The sequence below is a fragment of the Crotalus tigris genome, unplaced genomic scaffold (genome assembly GCF_016545835.1).
Source record: "Crotalus tigris isolate CLP2741 ecotype Arizona unplaced genomic scaffold, ASM1654583v1 scf7180000017545.3456711, whole genome shotgun sequence".
In the NCBI taxonomy this organism is placed as follows: Eukaryota; Metazoa; Chordata; class Lepidosauria; order Squamata; family Viperidae; genus Crotalus; species Crotalus tigris.
Window position 1 is genome coordinate 2874688 of NW_024096464.1, and position 17998 is coordinate 2892685.

A 17998-nucleotide genomic window follows, 5' to 3' on the forward strand; every position below is an offset into this window, starting at 1 on the left:
GTGATGAGGATGAGGTATAGGAAAAGAAAGATGCAATTCATTCCAAGGTGAGATACTAATGCTTTTAGGGTATGAGGTGTGATAATACTGCATATTTAGCATAGTATTCATATTCTGTTTTTCGGGATATAAGGCCTCACAAGAGTGTATATGAACATTATAAATAGTATATGAGAATAAAATATTCAAATATATCACAAATATGTCTAAAATAAATGGTGTTAAGAATTGTTTAAATAAAAATAAATACCTTGCAAATTGGCTTTTTTTTTAAAAAAAAAAATCATCAATTCTTTTTTTTAAAAAAAACAACAACAGAGACCTCAGGAAAAGAGTGTGAACTTCATATAAGTGCTGTTATCTTAAAACACGCCTCTCTTAGCCCGTAATTCCCAAACCTATTTTGTGGGTTCCTGGTGTGCCTTCTGATCACAACTATTGAAAATGGAGGTAAGAAACAGAAAATGCAGAATCAGGCCTACAGTAGACTTTGTATGTTAAATTTTAAAAAAAATCCCCCAATTTTTCTTCCAAATCTATGGACGAAAACAGAATATTCTGCTCTGATTACATATGTGGCATCTTCATTTTACCTGATTGTTCTTCTGTCTCCAGTTTCTTGACCTCTCCAAAGTATGTTCAGGGCAATAACTTTCTGCTTAAAGGTTTCCTACCTCCTTAAGAGCAGAGAGCTAAATAACTCGACTGATTCAAGAATAGGGCTTCAAAAGATAGCAATAGACTGCTTTGTACCTAAGGATATTTGTCATATGCCTGACAATCAGGATGGAAAATAAGGGTATAGCTCTCGTCAATTCTCTGCATGTATCTGGACCCAACACAACTTAGTTACATGGATATTGCTCAGCATTCCATCTGCTGAAGTAGCCAGTAGATAGTTAAGCTTACTTATCGTTGCTTTCCTTTCTTTTAATCAGTAAAATAATAATAATAATTTGTCCTTGCTCTTGAACTTAGTTTTCCAGGATGTATCTAAATAGAATACATGGTTGCATCCAATGGGATGGCCAGTGGAATGGGAGAAAAGATATCTGAAGATAAAGAGGTTTCTTAAAAGCAACCTATTCTCCATATTCCCCCCCCCCTCAGTGTTAAGAATGAAACTTTACTTCTGTTTCAGTGACTTGGGACTAGGGTTGTCTGGAATGGCAAAATAGCCTCCCTGATGGAATAGATCAGTCCTATTGGACTCTGCCTGCCAACTAGAGGGAGGGGCTTTCCTGAAAGTTCTGGAATGCCCTCCAGAAGATACAGGAAAAAGCCGTTTGCTGTACAGCCAAAGGGAACTCCATGGCTACCCTCCTCCCACTACAGTGGTGGCGGCGGACTTTTATTTTTATCCTCTGCCTTCCACCTTGCTGCTTCCATCGCTGTCACTCTCCAACGCCTTGCTGCTTCCATCGCTGTCACTCTCCAACGTGAGGCAAGGCCTCCCCTCCCTTGGCCCCTGAAGGGAGAAATGGGGATGGGTAGTGCCAAGAGAGGATTTTTCTGTCTTGTCCTTGCCTCTGGGATATTCTGGAGTCAGCCCATTTGTCAGGTACCACCTCAGGGGTTTTCCTTCATTTCTTACGAAGTTATTATCCCAAGAAGGATGGCACCCCGACGAGGCCGGGAACCGCAAGACCTTACTTATTTAATGGAGATAGAAGGGAAAGGCCACGTGGTACATCTCAGGCAGAAAAGGAATTTTGTTCCTAAGCACTTCCCTATTTTTACCTACAATGAGGATGGAGACATTGAGGTGGACTACCCTTTCATCAGGAATGACTGCTTTTACTATGGCTTTGTCCATGATGAGCCTTCCTCCCTAGTCACCCTCAGCAGTTGCTCAGGAGGACTCAGAGGCTTTCTACAAGTGGGTAATAAGCTCTACGAAATTGAACCTCTGCAGACATCTGCTACTTTCCAGCATGTGGTCTACAGACTGGAAGAGAAGGGGAATGAAATCCCAATGAGGTGTGGAGTAATGGAAGAAGACAAAAATCACCAGGAGGCCACGATCCAGAATGGAGAAAATATTATAAGCAGAAGTGCTTTGAGCGGACTATGGCAAACATACCCCAGGTACATGAAGATAGCAATTGTAGTAGAACATGAACGATATGTCCAATTTGGTAAAAATGAAACTGTCACTGCTAGGCAAGTCCTGGATGTTGTTCACCTTGCAGATTCGCTGTACAAGCCTCTTGGGATTCATCTGGTGGTGGTTGGATTAGAAATATGGTCACAAAAGAACCTCATTGCAATCGCAAAAAGCATAGATGAGTTGCTTGACACTTTCAATACATGGAGGAAAACGATACTTGTCCAGCATCTAAGGCATGATGTTGGCCACTTATTTGTATACAAGCATTTTGGGATTAAGTTTGGATTATCATTTGTTGGATCTGTATGTGATCCGAACTGGGCATCTGCTGTTGAGACATTTATTACTTCTAGTTTATTTTCTTTCACAATAACTTTTGCTCATCAACTGGGTCATAACCTTGGTATGCAGCACGATGAGAAATCCTGCACCTGTAAACAGCATTCTTGTATTATGGCTCCCTTCCAAAGTAGCACAAGTAAGTTCAGTAACTGCAGTTATACCAGTTATTCTAAGCTAATGGATACTAGTAGAAAGCAATGTCTGTTGATTCCGCCAGAACATGAGAAATTGTATGACCTCAAAAACTGTGGCAACAAGGTGGTAGAGAGTGGAGAACAGTGTGATTGCGGTTCAAAATTCCATTGTGAATCAGATGCATGTTGCCAGTCTAACTGTATATTGCGTTCAGGAGCCACTTGTGCTTTTGGAAAATGCTGTGCTGACTGTCAGCTTCTTCCAGCTGGAACAGTTTGTAGAGAAAGGACTAACATGTGCGATCTTCCCGAATACTGCACCGGAATTTCAGAGTGGTGTCCTGAAGATGTTTATGTACAGGATGGAGCTCCGTGCTCTGATGGGGGCTATTGCTATCATGGAAAATGCTCTACTCACAGTGAGCAATGCAAAGTTATCTTTGGCAAGCAGGCATTGGTTGCCCCACTGGAGTGCTTCAAAGAAATAAATTCTCGAGGTGATCGTTTTGGCAATTGTGGCATTATTCCTGGTAATGTGTATAAGAAGTGTGAGAACAATAATGTCTGGTGCGGCAGAGTCCAGTGTGTAAACATTGGTGAAGTGCCTAATTTGAATGAGCAGAACACCATAATTCAAACTACTCTTAGCAACCATTTGTGCTGGGGTATAGATTCTTCAAGTGGAATTGGTGTAGCTGATATTGGAGTGGTGAAAGATGGCACACAGTGTGGCCTCGGCATGATATGTATTAATGGTGATTGCATCAAGGTCTCCCTGCTGAACTACGATTGTAATCAAACCAAATGCCACAACAGAGGAATATGCAACTCTCATAAACATTGTCATTGTAACTCTGGTTGGGCCCCTCCGTACTGCCTAAAGAAAGGCAATGGGGGCAGCATTGATAGTGGGCCACCCAGCAATGCCAGTGGAAGAAGGACTAAAGGCATTGTAATGGTTCTTTCTGCTGCTGCTCTTCTAGCTGGGTTTGGCATCTTATAACAGACAGAATGTTGGATGACAGACTTTGATAACTCCAATTCTGACACAAGGACAAATGTCCAATCTGCTGTTATAAACTCTTCGGAGACTAGGAGGATATAAGGAATATCCTTTCAGTGCATTGTGCCGGGATAATGCAATTTGTTTCTTGCAATTTGGCCTCTAAAGATAGTTTTCCGATCTTTATCGCTGTAGCTTTCTAGGCTTATGCCTTATGAAAAGGCTTATGGCACTCAGAATGTCATGTGGGGAAGGGGGGAGAACAGTTAGAGAATTACTGGGGAATATCCACAAGAGCGCTGTTGCAGTTCATTCCCCTCATTGAAATGGGAGGTTGTTACAGACTATGTGGATATAATCCAGGCTGTTAGGAAAACCCGTCAGATAAAAGATATAGAAAATTTCAAACTTTATCTACTTTAATTGGCTCTTCCTATAAAGATTGCTGCATGGAGGGAAGAACTGAAGTTTCTTGTTAAAGCTGAGCCTTCTCGGTACTTTACAAATTGGTACCATAATATTTTGGATCCACAGAATAATTTTTGAAAGTATTTCTTGGAGTATATGCAGCTTATAAAATCTGATTGGAGGTGGACAATGATAGAGCTGCTTAGAGAAGTAAAATGAGTACCTAGACAGATCAAGTTTGCAATGGCATCTTCAGTTGATTTATCTGAATGGCCTGTTGTGATGAGATGGTATGTTTACACAAGCACATTTTAAGTGCCATTTCGAAAAAGCAAAAGTGCAGCTGGGGCTGATCCTTGTATACTCTGAATGGGGAAAGAACCAGATGATGAAGTAGCAAAGTCAGAGGTCACATTTTGCTCAGAATAAACATTGCTGTAAACCAGGGGTAGTCAACCTTGGCTCTTTTATGACTCGTGGACTTCAATTCAATTCTGGGAGTTGAAGTCCACAAGTCATAAAAGAGCCAAGGTTGACTACCCCTGCTCTAAACTACAGTAAGAGCAATCCCATTGGGCTCCTAGTGTTTGACATTTCTCTAGAAAAGAATGCCTCAAAATTGCACATAACAAGAACTTTTTGCTCAAAGAGCAGCATAGGTATTGTTAATGACAGAGATTTGCGAAGGTGTCGAACACGAGATCAAATACTGCACAGAATCATAGCATAACTAATCTACCACAGACCACGTTAACCTGTGACAATATATTTCTTCTAGTAGGGTTTTATATATTTAATACAAGATTTGAGGTAGTGGTGAAATTGTTTGGTGCTCATACCAACACTCCCATTGACTTCAGTGATATATAATCATGTGTAACTGTATAGGGAATTGCAGCAACTGCTTGCAGCTTAATTGTTACACTGCTATTCTGTAGTGACTCCTGTGTATTACATCAATTCAGAAACTGTTTAGAAAGCATGAGAATAAACACATTATTGTAAAATTGTGATGATAAAAAATTTAATTTGTTCAGAATTTTTTTGTACTTTTTGCAGAAAAAACAAGTGCAAACCAGCGGAGTTTTGTGTGCAATAGCAGCAATGCTCCTTCAGCAATCAAACATCTGAAATGAACACAGTACATTATTTCTGGAATTGTGTCTGCCTTGCCCACTATTTTATCTTTAAATTTCCTTTCATAATCCATACGTGACCACTGCATTTGTTATCGCTTGAGTTTCCTGTAAGAATTAATTTTTATTTCTGAACAGTAACATTTCTTCAAAACAGACCCAGTTCACCATATATCTTTAAAAGAGGGATCTTATCCAACTATCATATATTACTTATCACATTGTATAATACAGTAACTACTTTCAAATGTGCTTTGTTATTGTATAACCATGAGAATTATTACATAGGAATTATTTCAAATTATTTAATAAATTATTTTATACGTATTTTGTTGCTGCACTCTGTAGATTTTATTCTTCAGTAGCGATGTCACTAAAAAGGTAATATGGTTCTTTGTCAGAGAGTAACACGTTATTCAAAGATTACTGAATCAAAGGGTTTTCATCTTCTGCTATGAATGCATCTTAATCTCCTGGACCATGCAGCTTTTATCCATAAGCAAATTTTAGTTAATTTTCTCTTTTATTTGAAAATAGTACACAAAGTACAAACCATTGTACATGATTTTTGGGTCTGGTGCTCTGTTGGTATAGTTTTCTTCAATCTAATGCAGGGCTGTCAAACTGCTGGTCAGTTATATCATATGGAGGCTGCGTTCACCCCAGCTCCAGCAATGCGAAAAAAGTCACGATATGTTGTGATACGACACGTGACATTGCCAGTTTGACACCCCTGTAGTAGACTGCCTTCGTGTCACACAATTTCTCATACATTTTCACTATTTTTAATTGCATATTTGATGGAAGCTTTATCATAAATTGTTTGCCAATGAATAAATATTCCAATTAGTTCTTCATAATAGAGGAAGTAGAAAAAACTACTTTTTTAAAAAAGAAAATAATTGTTCTGAAATATTTTGCACCTAAAAACTGAGAATCAGCATTATTATAAAATTGCAAATAACAAGACCACGGGTAATATAATTGTGGCCTACTATGGGAGGTTCATGGCAGATGTAGGTTTTAAGTGAAACTTGTTTATTTTCTGTTTAGCCTCTTAGTCACAATACTAAACCAGTGCTTGCAGTGTAACTAATTCCCTTGGTTCCATGAAATTAAGGAACATAATTATTTTCTTGTCACAGAACTGCTTGAATTCATTAGATCAGAATGCTTAGTAGTACTTTTCTTAGGAGAAAATGGAAATGAGTAAGAAGGCTGTATCCTGGGATGGGAGGAGAAGCTTTACTTTTCTCCTCATTTCAGTATGTTGCCAAATGTTTGAGGAATGACCCCAGATTGTGAAATTATCTTCCATGCTTTAATGTTCGGTACTTGGTAGCTATGGGTGGCAAATTTTGAGGATCCTTGCCAAGGCACAGACAGATGTGTGCACATATGCATGTATATTTCTATGAATGTATTTGTATGTTTATAGTTATATTTTGTTATTTATTAATCTGACACTACTACATTACATACACTGAATACAAGTACAAAGACAAATTTCCATCGAGGTTGCAAATTGGAATTCTAACTTAAAGACAAAAGGACAGTTTTTATTGGTGTTATAATTAAACAAGTGGAATGATAATCCTAGGCATATCATTCAGCAATTTATTCATAGATTATAATCTTCTGACTTCCCAATGCTGCTTTAAAGCCACTGAAAACAGTGACTATAATGCTATTACATGCAGCGTACATACCAATAGGAACTGTCAGCAGCTGTAAAAATTAAAATGGCTTCCTCTAGTCTAGGTAATGTGAAACCTCCTTTAAAGAGAACAGCATGAACAAGAAAAATCATTCAGGTTTGCTGCTTTACTTTCCCCAAGACATATGATTGGTTTAATGGAATATTCATTTGATCATTTTTTGATTCATATTTTTATTAATCCACAGAATCTGTGTCAAAATAAGCCAACCTACTTTTTCTTATTTTTGGTGCTTTCTGTACTCATGTCTACATTACTGAGTCACGATGAAATGTCTTAATTTAAAAATTTTAAAAGTATGTATTTATTTACTAAATTTATTTCCCAGCCATCTTGTTTCGAAGTGATTCGACATGGAAAAGTATATCATAAATAAGACAATATGATTTATCTGCTCAGCAAAATACTTGGGGATGGGGGGAAAATAACCCTCTTCCTGCCAGTCTGTTCCATTCTTCATCATTCAAGCTCCACCCACATTCCAAGGGAAGCTACATAACTGTTGCTATATACAGAATCCTCCTTTTCATCATCTTATTTACATCTGAGATTCTTTCCAGCTTCTTACCACTCTGTCTTCTACTTTAAGAGAGCTTCCTTTTGGAAATGAAATATGAGAAGGTGTGCTTTCAAGATTTCTTTCTGCCATGGAAAAAGACCATCCATCTTCTGCGGCTCTTGATGTTTCTCAGTAATCTTCTGACTGTGACTGCCAGACAAATACTTCCTCGGGGCTTTATTTATGCTTCTTATGAGGTGACCACCCCACAGTTATTAACTCCAAAACCTGGACAACAGGAACGACAGAATGTCACTTGTCTCCTTCATTTTGAGGGAAAGAATATCATCATGCACCTCACACAAAAGAAGAACTTGGTTCCTAAGCATTTGCCCATCTTTACCTACAGTAAGGATGGGGATCTGCAGCTGGACTATCCATTCTTCAGGGATGATTGCTACTACCATGGTTTTGTGCAGGACAGACCCTTCTCTCTGGTCACTCTCAGCATTTGCTCAGGAGGTCTCAAAGGCATCCTGCAGTTAGAAAATAAGACATATGAAATTGAACCAGTACAGGGATCTACTACCTTTCAGCATGTGATATTTTGTTTAAAAGAAAAAGTGAGCGCTATTCAATTGAGATGTGGACTAGCACAGGAAGAGCAAAAACATCAAGAGACCATGTTCCAAAACATAGAGAATGTACTTTCAAAAATTGCATCCAAAGGAGACTGGTGGCTACGTACTCGATATGTAGAGATTGCTTTTGTAATTGAACATGAACGTTATTTAATGTTTGCCAGAAATGAAACTCTTACTGCTTTGCAGGTTCTTGACATTATTCATATTGCCAATTCTTTTTATGAACCTCTTTTTGTTCAATTATCTGTAGCTGGATTGGAAATCTGGTCACAAAAGAACTTCATAACGATTTCTCCTGCCATAGATAGCACCCTTCAGGATTTCACTGACTGGAGGAGAGACTTCTTGGTTAATCATCTAAAAAGTGATGTTGCTCACTTATTTGCATATAAGTCTTTTGAATTTTCACTTGGGTCAGCTTATGTAGGAACAGTTTGTGATGAAAGGATGGGATCTGCAGTTATCTCATATAAGACTACCAGTTTGTCCATTATCAGTAGCATATTTGCCCATGAATTAGGGCATAATCTTGGTATGCAGCATGATGAACAGTACTGTAGTTGTGGTAATGTACACTGCATTATGGCTCCAGTTCATGAAGTGACTGATAAATTTAGCAATTGTAGTTATAATGACTATTTTCTCACAATGAATGCCCCATGCTTGTTAAGTCCTCCAGACCCTGATAGAATCTTTAAAATCAAATCATGTGGCAATAAAGTAGTAGATAAGGAAGAGCAATGTGACTGTGGTTCAGAAGCTCAATGCAAGCTGGATCCATGTTGTCAGTCTAATTGTACATTTCGTTCTGGTGTCAGTTGTGGTTTTGGTGAGTGCTGTGCTAAGTGTCAGTATCTTAAATCTGGAACTATTTGCAGAAAGAAGACTAACTATTGTGATCTTCCTGAATACTGCAATGGGACTTCCGAGTGGTGTCCAGAAGATGTTTATATGCAGGATGGTGCCCCATGTAGTAACGATGCGTACTGTTATCGTGGAAAATGCATATCTGAAGATACACAGTGCAAAATGATTTTTGGCTTCAGTGCAAAAACTGCTACAGATATTTGCTTCAGAGAAATGAATGCTAAAGGCGATCGCTTTGGCAATTGTGGCCTTAAACATGGAATTTACCACAAATGTCAAACTAAGAATACTCTGTGTGGGCGAATCCAATGTGAAAATGTCCAAATCTTACCTTCTTTGGAGGAACACAGCACCATAATCCAAGTCCCCCTTGGCGATAAGCAGTGCTGGAGTACAGACTACCACAGTGGAATGAAGACAGCCGATATTGGAGCAGTGACAGATGGAAGTCCCTGTGGCAAAGATAAGATGTGCATCAACAGAAAATGTGTGAGCGTGTCTCTCTTGAAATATGATTGTAACTTCACCAAGTGCCATAATCGGGGAGTGTGCAACAGCCACAAACATTGTCATTGTGATTATGGCTGGGGTCCTCCAGATTGCCTGAAGAAAGGCCATGGTGGTAGCATTGATAGTGGACCTCCTCAACCACGCAAACGCTTAAGCACAATTGCAAAAGCTGGAATTATTGGAGGGATTATATATGTCCTTTCCTCTGCTTTTGTTTTGGTTAGCGTAGGGATTTATTTCAGATACGGATTTATTCACTTATTTAGACGGCTTAGGAGAAGAACTGAGTCATGAACTACAGAAGTGAGTAAACAGTAAATCACAGAAATGAAGTATATTAAATGTGTTCAGAAAAGGTAATGGATATTATTATATAAAGTGCATTTGAGCCTCTGGAATTTGAGTATTAATTTAAAACGCTGAAAAAATTGAACTTAATTTCAGGCAGTGTCATTTGTAAAAGTTCTGTTTTATTGCTCTGGTAAATACTGAAAACATTTCATTAGGAATTTTTTTTTACTACATTACTTAATTAACAAAGAAGAAGAAAAAAATAATTTAAAATTGCCTTTTAAAAATTCTAATAGAAACATAATGTGGGTGTTTAGGAGAAGCTGATCCTCCTGAAGCAGGGTCTTCCAGCCTGGCAGTCAACTTCATAGCAGCTATTGCTCAAAGAGGAGAAAAATGTTGCAACAACAACAACAAAAATCATTCATGGCTTTTATGGATAGAACAGGTATCAACGTATATTGCATTTACTACCAGTAGTACTCTTCTCAACATCTTTCCCATGTGGCAGACTCATCTTCACACCAAGGCATGTTCTCTGCAGTAAGAAAATCCCAAGCATGAAAATGGCAGACTGCTATGAGTTCAAGACTGGATTCTGCCCTGTGTGCTGGAAGACTTCATGGAAGAATCAGATTTGAGGAGAGAATTTGCCTTGGTAGGAAGTCTTCTTTATATAAGACATCCCTGTGCTGTAGAACTGATCACCGGTCCTCCATAGGATGAGGGACATTGACACCCTCCTTCCCTCATAATCTAAACATTTGATTCTTGAACTACAATAAAACCTAAGTACCATCTCATCCTCCAGTGTTATCAGAGACAAGGAATTGGAAATCTGGCACTGCCTCTTTATCATATAAGACTACTGAATGGGTCAGGAAGATGTCTTTTATCCATTTTCAGAGAGTGCCTGCAGTTGGGAGGCATTTTTAGGAAAGATCCTGAGACATTTCCTAGTACAGGAGTTTATGATGAAGAACCTCAGTAGAGGCTTTTTTTTTTTTTTCTAAACTGAAATGGACATCTGCAATGGCTCAAGAAAAAACATTAGCCAGTGAAACTGCACTGCGCACGTGTCAGAAACCAGAAAGAGAAACTAAAGTACATGGTATCACACTGCGTGGATTAAAAATGCAAAGCAACAAGCTCAGATAGCATAAGAAATGCCTTCTTCGCGCATCACTGAACATAGTTTCAGACATATCCATTTCTGCTTACACTGCAGAGGATTATATCAATATTTTGTGCACAGATTGAAGGATGTAGAATGTGGCAGTTTTTCAATAAGGCGGTCTATACTAAGCAAGTAAGCTGTACAAGGTTCTTTAGTATGATCCCAAGACTATACTAAGAAGTCAGATCACCTAGGTTCAGATGAGCTTGACTTTTCACAGGACAATGAAGATCAGCAGCTGCATCATGTTCAGAATGTGTGTACGAAGCAGCCAAGATGATGTAACAATATTAATTGAAATTTAGTAGACTTGAGATGGATGTTGAGTTGTTTTGGACTATAATATGCATAATTGGCAAGGATAATTTCTATTGCATATTTTCAAAAGAGCCTTCTCTCAAATGGATTTATTAATACATTAATTTAGATGAACGTCCATCTATCAAAAAAAAAAAAACCTGGGCAGCAAACAAGATGAAAACAAAGGGGTCCATTAAACTTCACCAAAAGATGAAAACAAGTATACTGAAACTCATTAAAACTGCAAAACCACTAATTGCATACAACCAGCCCACTATAGTACTAACTTCTTGACTCTGATGTCTATGGGAAAAACCTTTTTGAAAACCCAGTAGAATAGAAGCTGTCCACATTTGGGGAGGTGATGCTGTTCCTTAGGCCAAATGGCGTAACAGAAAAGGTATGCTATTGGGGATCACCATAAGACATTGTTTTTTTCCAGTGGTACCCAGAGCATGCCTACTTTACCAGATTTGGTAGGATGGGCAGAAATCCCCAGGGAGAAGCAGTCCTGCAAGAAATCTGGCCCTAAGCTATTTAGCACTTTAAAGATAACAACCATCTTCAATTGTACTCAAGCATATTAGGAACTGGTATCACTTACACAGCAACTTTGTTGCATGAGTATAATATAGATGAGCAGGCCACTGCACGCTAGACCAGCTCAATGCTGTTGAAGGGCAGCCCCATGTAGACCATGCTGCAATAGTCCAATCAAATTATTAAGGCATGAGTGACTATGAACATTGTTTCTCTATTTAGAAATATAGTAAGTACAAATGATGCACAAGATGTATCTCTGCAAAAGTTGTCCTGGCCAAAGCTGCCACCGGTTCCTTGAAGAGTTGTGAGTCCAGGAAAATCCCTACATTATGCATCCTGACTGGAGGAATGTAATCCCATTCCCCATTATGGAAAATCACTAGATCCAGGGGTGGAGGCTAAAACTGCCACTCAAGGTGTTACCAAGGCAGAGCTGAAGCTTTATCTATCCAGATTTACACAGCCCCCAGGCATTGGGAAAGCACCTTGTATCACTTGGCCAGCCCAAGATATACAACCGAGTATCTTCACCAGGCTGATGGTACTTAATCCCATGCTGAAAGATGACTTCACCCAGCAGTTTCATGTAGATTAACTAGGAGGGAAGAGACATTCTGTGGCAGCCCACTATGGCTAGACCAGTGGTTCTCAACCTGTGGGTCGGGACCCCATTTGGGGTCGAACGACCATTTCACGGGGGTCACCAAAACACACAGTCCACCATTTTTCCCCCTTTTCCTTAGCTGTGCTACTCCCTTTTATTCTATTGGCTTTTGAAAGCCAATAGAATAGACACTCTTGAATAGAATCTAATTCTATTGGCTTTCAAAAGCCAATAGGAATTGTCCAGGCTGTCTCTGCCCTGCTGAGCCCGCCAAAAGTCCCATTCTGCAAACGGTGCTGCACCAGTTGAGTAGTCCTTGACTTACGACCGGTTGAGTAGTCCTCGACTTATGACCGGTTGGAGGTCGCGGCATTAAAAAGGTTGAGAACCACTGCCTTAACTGATGGTACTGAAAGCTGCTGAGAGATCTAGGGTGACCAGGATGTATACACTAGCCCCTTCCCAGGCCCACCAGAGTTAACTAATGTGATTAATGTTTTAATGCTATTTCCTGGTATGAAAACCAGCTGCTAGAGATCCAGATAATCCACTTCTTCCAGAGCCTTTTGGAGTTGTGCATTCTCAGTAATGATCCCCAAAAAGGAAAGGCTGGAGTCTGGATGAGAATTGGCCAGTAAAGCTGAAACCAGCAACAGTCTCTTGGGTCAGGACAAGCTACCATCTTCTTGAAGACAGGTGGAACAAGGTCCTTCCTGCCAAGAGGCATCTACCACATTGTGGTAGTCTTTATTTTATTTTTTTATGTATTCAACTTACACAGCTGCCTTTCTTACATAAATGACTCTAGGCAACTTATAATACAATAAATAAAACAGATAATACAAACAAAGACAAAAACACATAGCAACTGAACATATAAAATGACCACCAACAAAGCCAAGAGACAGGCTCTATCGTACACCCCTAATCCAGAAAATCACTTTTGCCTCACATGGAAAAGTTGAACAAGAACTTGAAAATCATGTTAAGCATGAAGGTGTGGAGCAAAGATGCAGCAAGCTGTGGCCATTGTGGCAGTATTAAAACCTACGGGAAATAAGGACTATAGAAAGATCAAAAATAAGGTACTTAAACATTTGGAATGGAATGGAATAGAATAGAATAGAATAGAATAGAATAGAATAGAATAGAATAGAATAGAATAGAATAGAATAGAATAGGACCTTGGAGGTTTTCTAGTCCAGCCCACTACTCAAGCAGGAGAATCTCTACCTGTATACCATAACTCAAGAAGGCAAACATATCAAACTCAGTTTCTTTTTTCCCCTATAACGAACTCTTGCTTGCTGTTTTTGCTACATGGAGAGTTTGCATAATTTGATCTAACTGAACCATATCAGCAGCTTGCTATTAATGATTTGATAACGAATGTCCAAATTGTTATTATCCATCACAGAGTATACAGAGTTAAGCATATTCTGTTTGGAATCGCTGCAGCCCCTAAAAATTTCAACATAACATGGAGATTATACTTTTTCGGAAATTCAATACTGTGTTATACTGTGATAAGGTTCTGGTTTGGGAATCAATAGGGGGAAAATTCAATCAGCGTGGTATTCATTAAAATAGAAACATAAAAATGGAATTTCCTCTATCTCCTTCTTAGGTGACTTTATTGATGCTTTGGCATAGTGATCTAATCAAGATAAAATATTAGTAATGCTTGATGCGCCTGCTCCAAAATTAAACGGGCTTTAGGTTTTCCCTTTTTACTTCTATCTACCCTGGAAAAATCAACACAGGAGCTGTTACAAGTGGCAAAAAGTAATCCAGATGCTAGCTTCGCAAGAGTCCAATACACTCTACATAAAATTTTACTCTAATTTACTCTAATTTAACTTGAATTTCAAATCTGTTGATACCGTTTAAACATTCTTAAGCACACGAAGCTATTAATGGGTCATTATCAAGAATTCTAATTCTTAGGTCAATTTGGAATATTCCAAAATGTTATCTTTAAAAATATTTTTGAATTTTCAATAGAGAGATGTTGTGGGCATTACTTCTATCATGGATCATTCCAATACTAAAACATCTCAAGTATCTTTGAAGCAAGCAAAGTGTCTCTTCTGTATTGGTCCATTTATGGATTGTCTTCAACTTTCCAGTAAGGGGAAGGGCGCTCAAATTTAAAACTTAACATTGTCTGTCCGTTTTTGTTGTTGCTGTATTAAGCTCCACCCATATTCCAAGAATTCCATGTATTGTTGTTATGGTCAGAATCTTTCATCTTCTGATTCATACACATCCTTCCTCATTTTTCTCTAGTCCAGCAAAAGTTACAGTGAACTTATTTTCCATGAATAAGGTGTCAGAGGTTCTACTTTGATGGGTTTCTTTCCCTTGGTGGGAAATGGACAAATGTATTTTTGTCTATTTGTGGCTATTTGTGATGCTGTTGAGGAAGAGCTTGGCTGAGACTGTTGAAGAGAGATGGCCTCCAGGCTTTACGCGTATTTCTTATGAAACAATCATTCCGACAAAAGTGACTCCCAAGTCTGGACTGAAGGAACCAGAACACATAAGCTATTTACTGCAGATGGGAGGGAATAACCAAGTGGTGCATCTCAGACAGAAGTGGGGTTTGGTCCCTAAACATTTCCCTGTGTTCTACTATAATGAAGAAGGAGATCTCCAGATGGACCAACCTTTCATCAGGGATGATTGTTTTTATCATGGCTTTGTTCAGGATAAACCCTCTTCCCTGGTCACCCTCAGCTTTTGCTCAGGAGGACTGAGAGGTATATTGCAATTAGAAAATAAAACATATGAGATTGAGCCAGTTGAGGAATCTGCTATCTTTCAGCATGTTGTATATTCTCTGGAAGAAGAACAAGGTGCTGTCTCCATGAGATGTGGGCTAACAAAAGAAGAGGAATGGAATCAAAAGGCCATCATGTCAAAAATAGAAAGCCTACAGGATAGAAGTGCTTCCAAATGGTGGCCACACACTAGATATGCAGAGATTGCTTTTGTGGTAGATTATGAACGATATTTGAAATTTAACAGAAATAAAACTCTAGTTGCTATGAATGTTATAGATATTCTTCATATGGCAAATTCATTATATGAACCACTGTCTGTTAAACTGTCTTTAGCTGGACTGGAAATCTGGACCCAAAAGAATCCCATAAAGCTTCATTGGGACATACGTAGGACCCTTAGATCTTTCACTAAATGGAGAAGAGATTCACTGCAAAAACGTCTAAGGAATGACGCTGCTCATTTATTTGCATTCAAGCATTTTAGTAACCTAGGATTAGCATACACAGGAGGAATTTGTAGAGATGACTATGGATCTGCTGTGGAACAATACATAACTACAAGACTGTTCACTATATCTTTTATATTTACCCATGAGCTAGGACATAATCTTGGAATGAGCCATGATAAAAAATATTGTTCATGTGATAAAGTTGCGTGTATTATGGCTGAAGTCCTTTCAGGCTATCATAAGTTCAGCAATTGTAGCTATAGGGATTATTTCAAGAACAGAAATGCAAAGTGTTTATTAGAGCTACAAGATCCAAGTAAAATATACACCATCAAATTTTGTGGAAACAAGATAGTGGATGATGGAGAGCAATGTGATTGTGGTTCTGCAGCTCAGTGTAAGTCAGATCCCTGTTGTCTATCTAATTGTATGTTGCGTCCTGGTGCCACTTGTGCATCTGGCTTATGTTGTGACAAGTGTCAGTATCAAGTAGCTGGAACTGTTTGCAGAGAGAAGACTAGCAGTTGTGATCTTCCTGAATACTGTAATGGAAACTCTGAGAGGTGTCCTGAAGATGTTCATGTGCTGGATGGTGTCCCATGCAGTGATGGTGCATATTGTTACAATGGGAATTGCAACACTCACGACAAACAGTGCAAAACAATTTTTGGCAGCAGAGCAATAGCTGCTTCTGATGTTTGCTTCCAGGAAATGAATACCAAAGGTGATCGTTTTGGAAACTGTGGCCTTAAATATAAGAACTATAAAAAATGTAAAGTTGAGAATATCCTGTGTGGCCGTATCCAGTGTGAAAATGTGAAAAACTTGCCTTCTTTGGAGGAACACAGTACAATAATTCAATTTTCCATTGGCAATAAGCAGTGCTGGGGTATTGACTACCACATTGGAAGCGAGATCATGGATATTGGTGCAGTGAAGGATAACACCCCTTGTGGCAGAGGCAGGATATGCATCCATCAGAAGTGTGTCAATATAACCAACTTAATGGATGATTGTAATGTCACAAAGTGCCATAATCGGGGAATGTGCAATAATCATAAACATTGTCACTGTGATTATGGCTGGAAACCTCCCAATTGTCAATATCAAGGCTATGGGGGTAGCATAGACAGTGGACCACCTTCACAACTTTATGTCGGTAGAAATTTTGCAAACGCTAGAGTGATAGGAGGATTAACATATGGTCTTTGTGGTGCTGCTATTTTTGTTGGTGTGGTTGTGCATTTCAGAAACAGACTAATCAACAAGCTTAGAAAACTGGGGGGGGAAATTCATCCAACAGAATCAACAGAAGGAGAATATCAACAGTAAATCATAAACCATAACAACAAACAGCATATCAGATAGAAAGCCTGGAAGCAATGGATAAAGGCTAAGTGAACTAACTGGGGGGGGGGGGTTTAAATTCCATTTTAACAGGACTTTTCTTTAAGATTGATTTATGAAAAACCTTTTTTTGAAAGGGAAACAACTTCTGATATATATTAATTTTATTTAAGAGGCATGCTTTTTAATCTAAATTTCTGTATCACAAAAGAGATAAAAAGTTCTGAAATTAATTCATAACTTTCAGTAGGAACTACGGAGAGAAATTAAATCCTGTGGTAGCCTTCTCCAATTGGACAGTCATTATACTGCAGGGATTCAGTAGGAAAGGATCAGTGACACTTCCTTATAACCCAGAGATAAATCTCTTTCATCTCTACTACTGGTAGCTCTATGACTTCTTTGTATTTTTTATCCTCATTTGGTAGAATCATCTTCACACCAAGGGCCGCTTGTACAATCAGCATGCTCTCATTAGTAGGAAAAGATCACACAAGACTACTAAATAGGTCAGGAAGATGTTTTTAACAACTCTCAGTACATAATCTTTATTGGAAGCAAGTGTGAAATTGTCTTCTTGAGATGTTTGTATCCAGCCGTGCCCTTTTCCTAGTTCTTTGTTTGATTTCTCCAATTATTACATTTCTTATTCGTGTTCCTGCTCTGCTTGTGAACTTCCATGCATTGCCACTCATTCGGATATCCAATGCCAAAACCAGCTGTTTGTTCCCAGCGCTCCTGTTCTGAAACCTCATACTTCCATACCTGTTCTGAAACCTCATACTTCATTTATTCCACATACTGCAACACTATTCATTTCTGCTGTTGCTTTGACAGTCAAAAGGCTTGCATGACTTATTTGCCCCCAGTGCATTTATGTTTTATTAATTCATTGATTTACTTTCCAAAAATCAGTACCTAAATAAATCTTACAAAGTATCGTGTGAAGTTTTCCTCCATAATGTAAAATACCTAAAGAAACTGCGGTCATGTTTCATAATGGTTATTGCTCCTAGACTAGGAGGAGCTGTTTTCATCAAGGCATCCACCCATAGAACCCAACCATGTCTTAGGTTGCCGCATGCTGACTCCTGCTCCCCATCTTTGCCTGCTACATTTATCATAGAAAT

At 38.7% G+C, this 17998-nt stretch overlaps 3 protein-coding genes across 3 annotated transcripts; all 3 read left to right on the plus strand.

The window, feature by feature from the left end:
- The first annotated feature begins 99 nt into the window (after positions 1 to 99).
- Positions 100 to 5550, plus strand: LOC120304138 (disintegrin and metalloproteinase domain-containing protein 21-like). Its single transcript, XM_039334322.1, has one exon. It carries the CDS (start codon positions 1256 to 1258, stop codon positions 3587 to 3589), a length of 2334 nt encoding a protein of 777 aa, XP_039190256.1. The 5' UTR covers positions 100 to 1255; the 3' UTR covers positions 3590 to 5550.
- A 1737-nt stretch (positions 5551 to 7287) lies between these two features.
- LOC120304260 (disintegrin and metalloproteinase domain-containing protein 20-like) lies at positions 7288 to 9804 on the plus strand. Its single transcript, XM_039334637.1, has one exon. It carries the CDS (start codon positions 7458 to 7460, stop codon positions 9663 to 9665), a length of 2208 nt encoding a protein of 735 aa, XP_039190571.1. The 5' UTR covers positions 7288 to 7457; the 3' UTR covers positions 9666 to 9804.
- A 4810-nt stretch (positions 9805 to 14614) lies between these two features.
- On the plus strand, positions 14615 to 16861 carry LOC120304268 (disintegrin and metalloproteinase domain-containing protein 20-like). Its single transcript, XM_039334651.1, has one exon. The coding sequence runs from the start codon at positions 14661 to 14663 to the stop codon at positions 16851 to 16853; it is 2193 nt and encodes a 730-aa protein (XP_039190585.1). The 5' UTR covers positions 14615 to 14660; the 3' UTR covers positions 16854 to 16861.
- The last annotated feature ends 1137 nt before the right edge of the window (positions 16862 to 17998 follow it).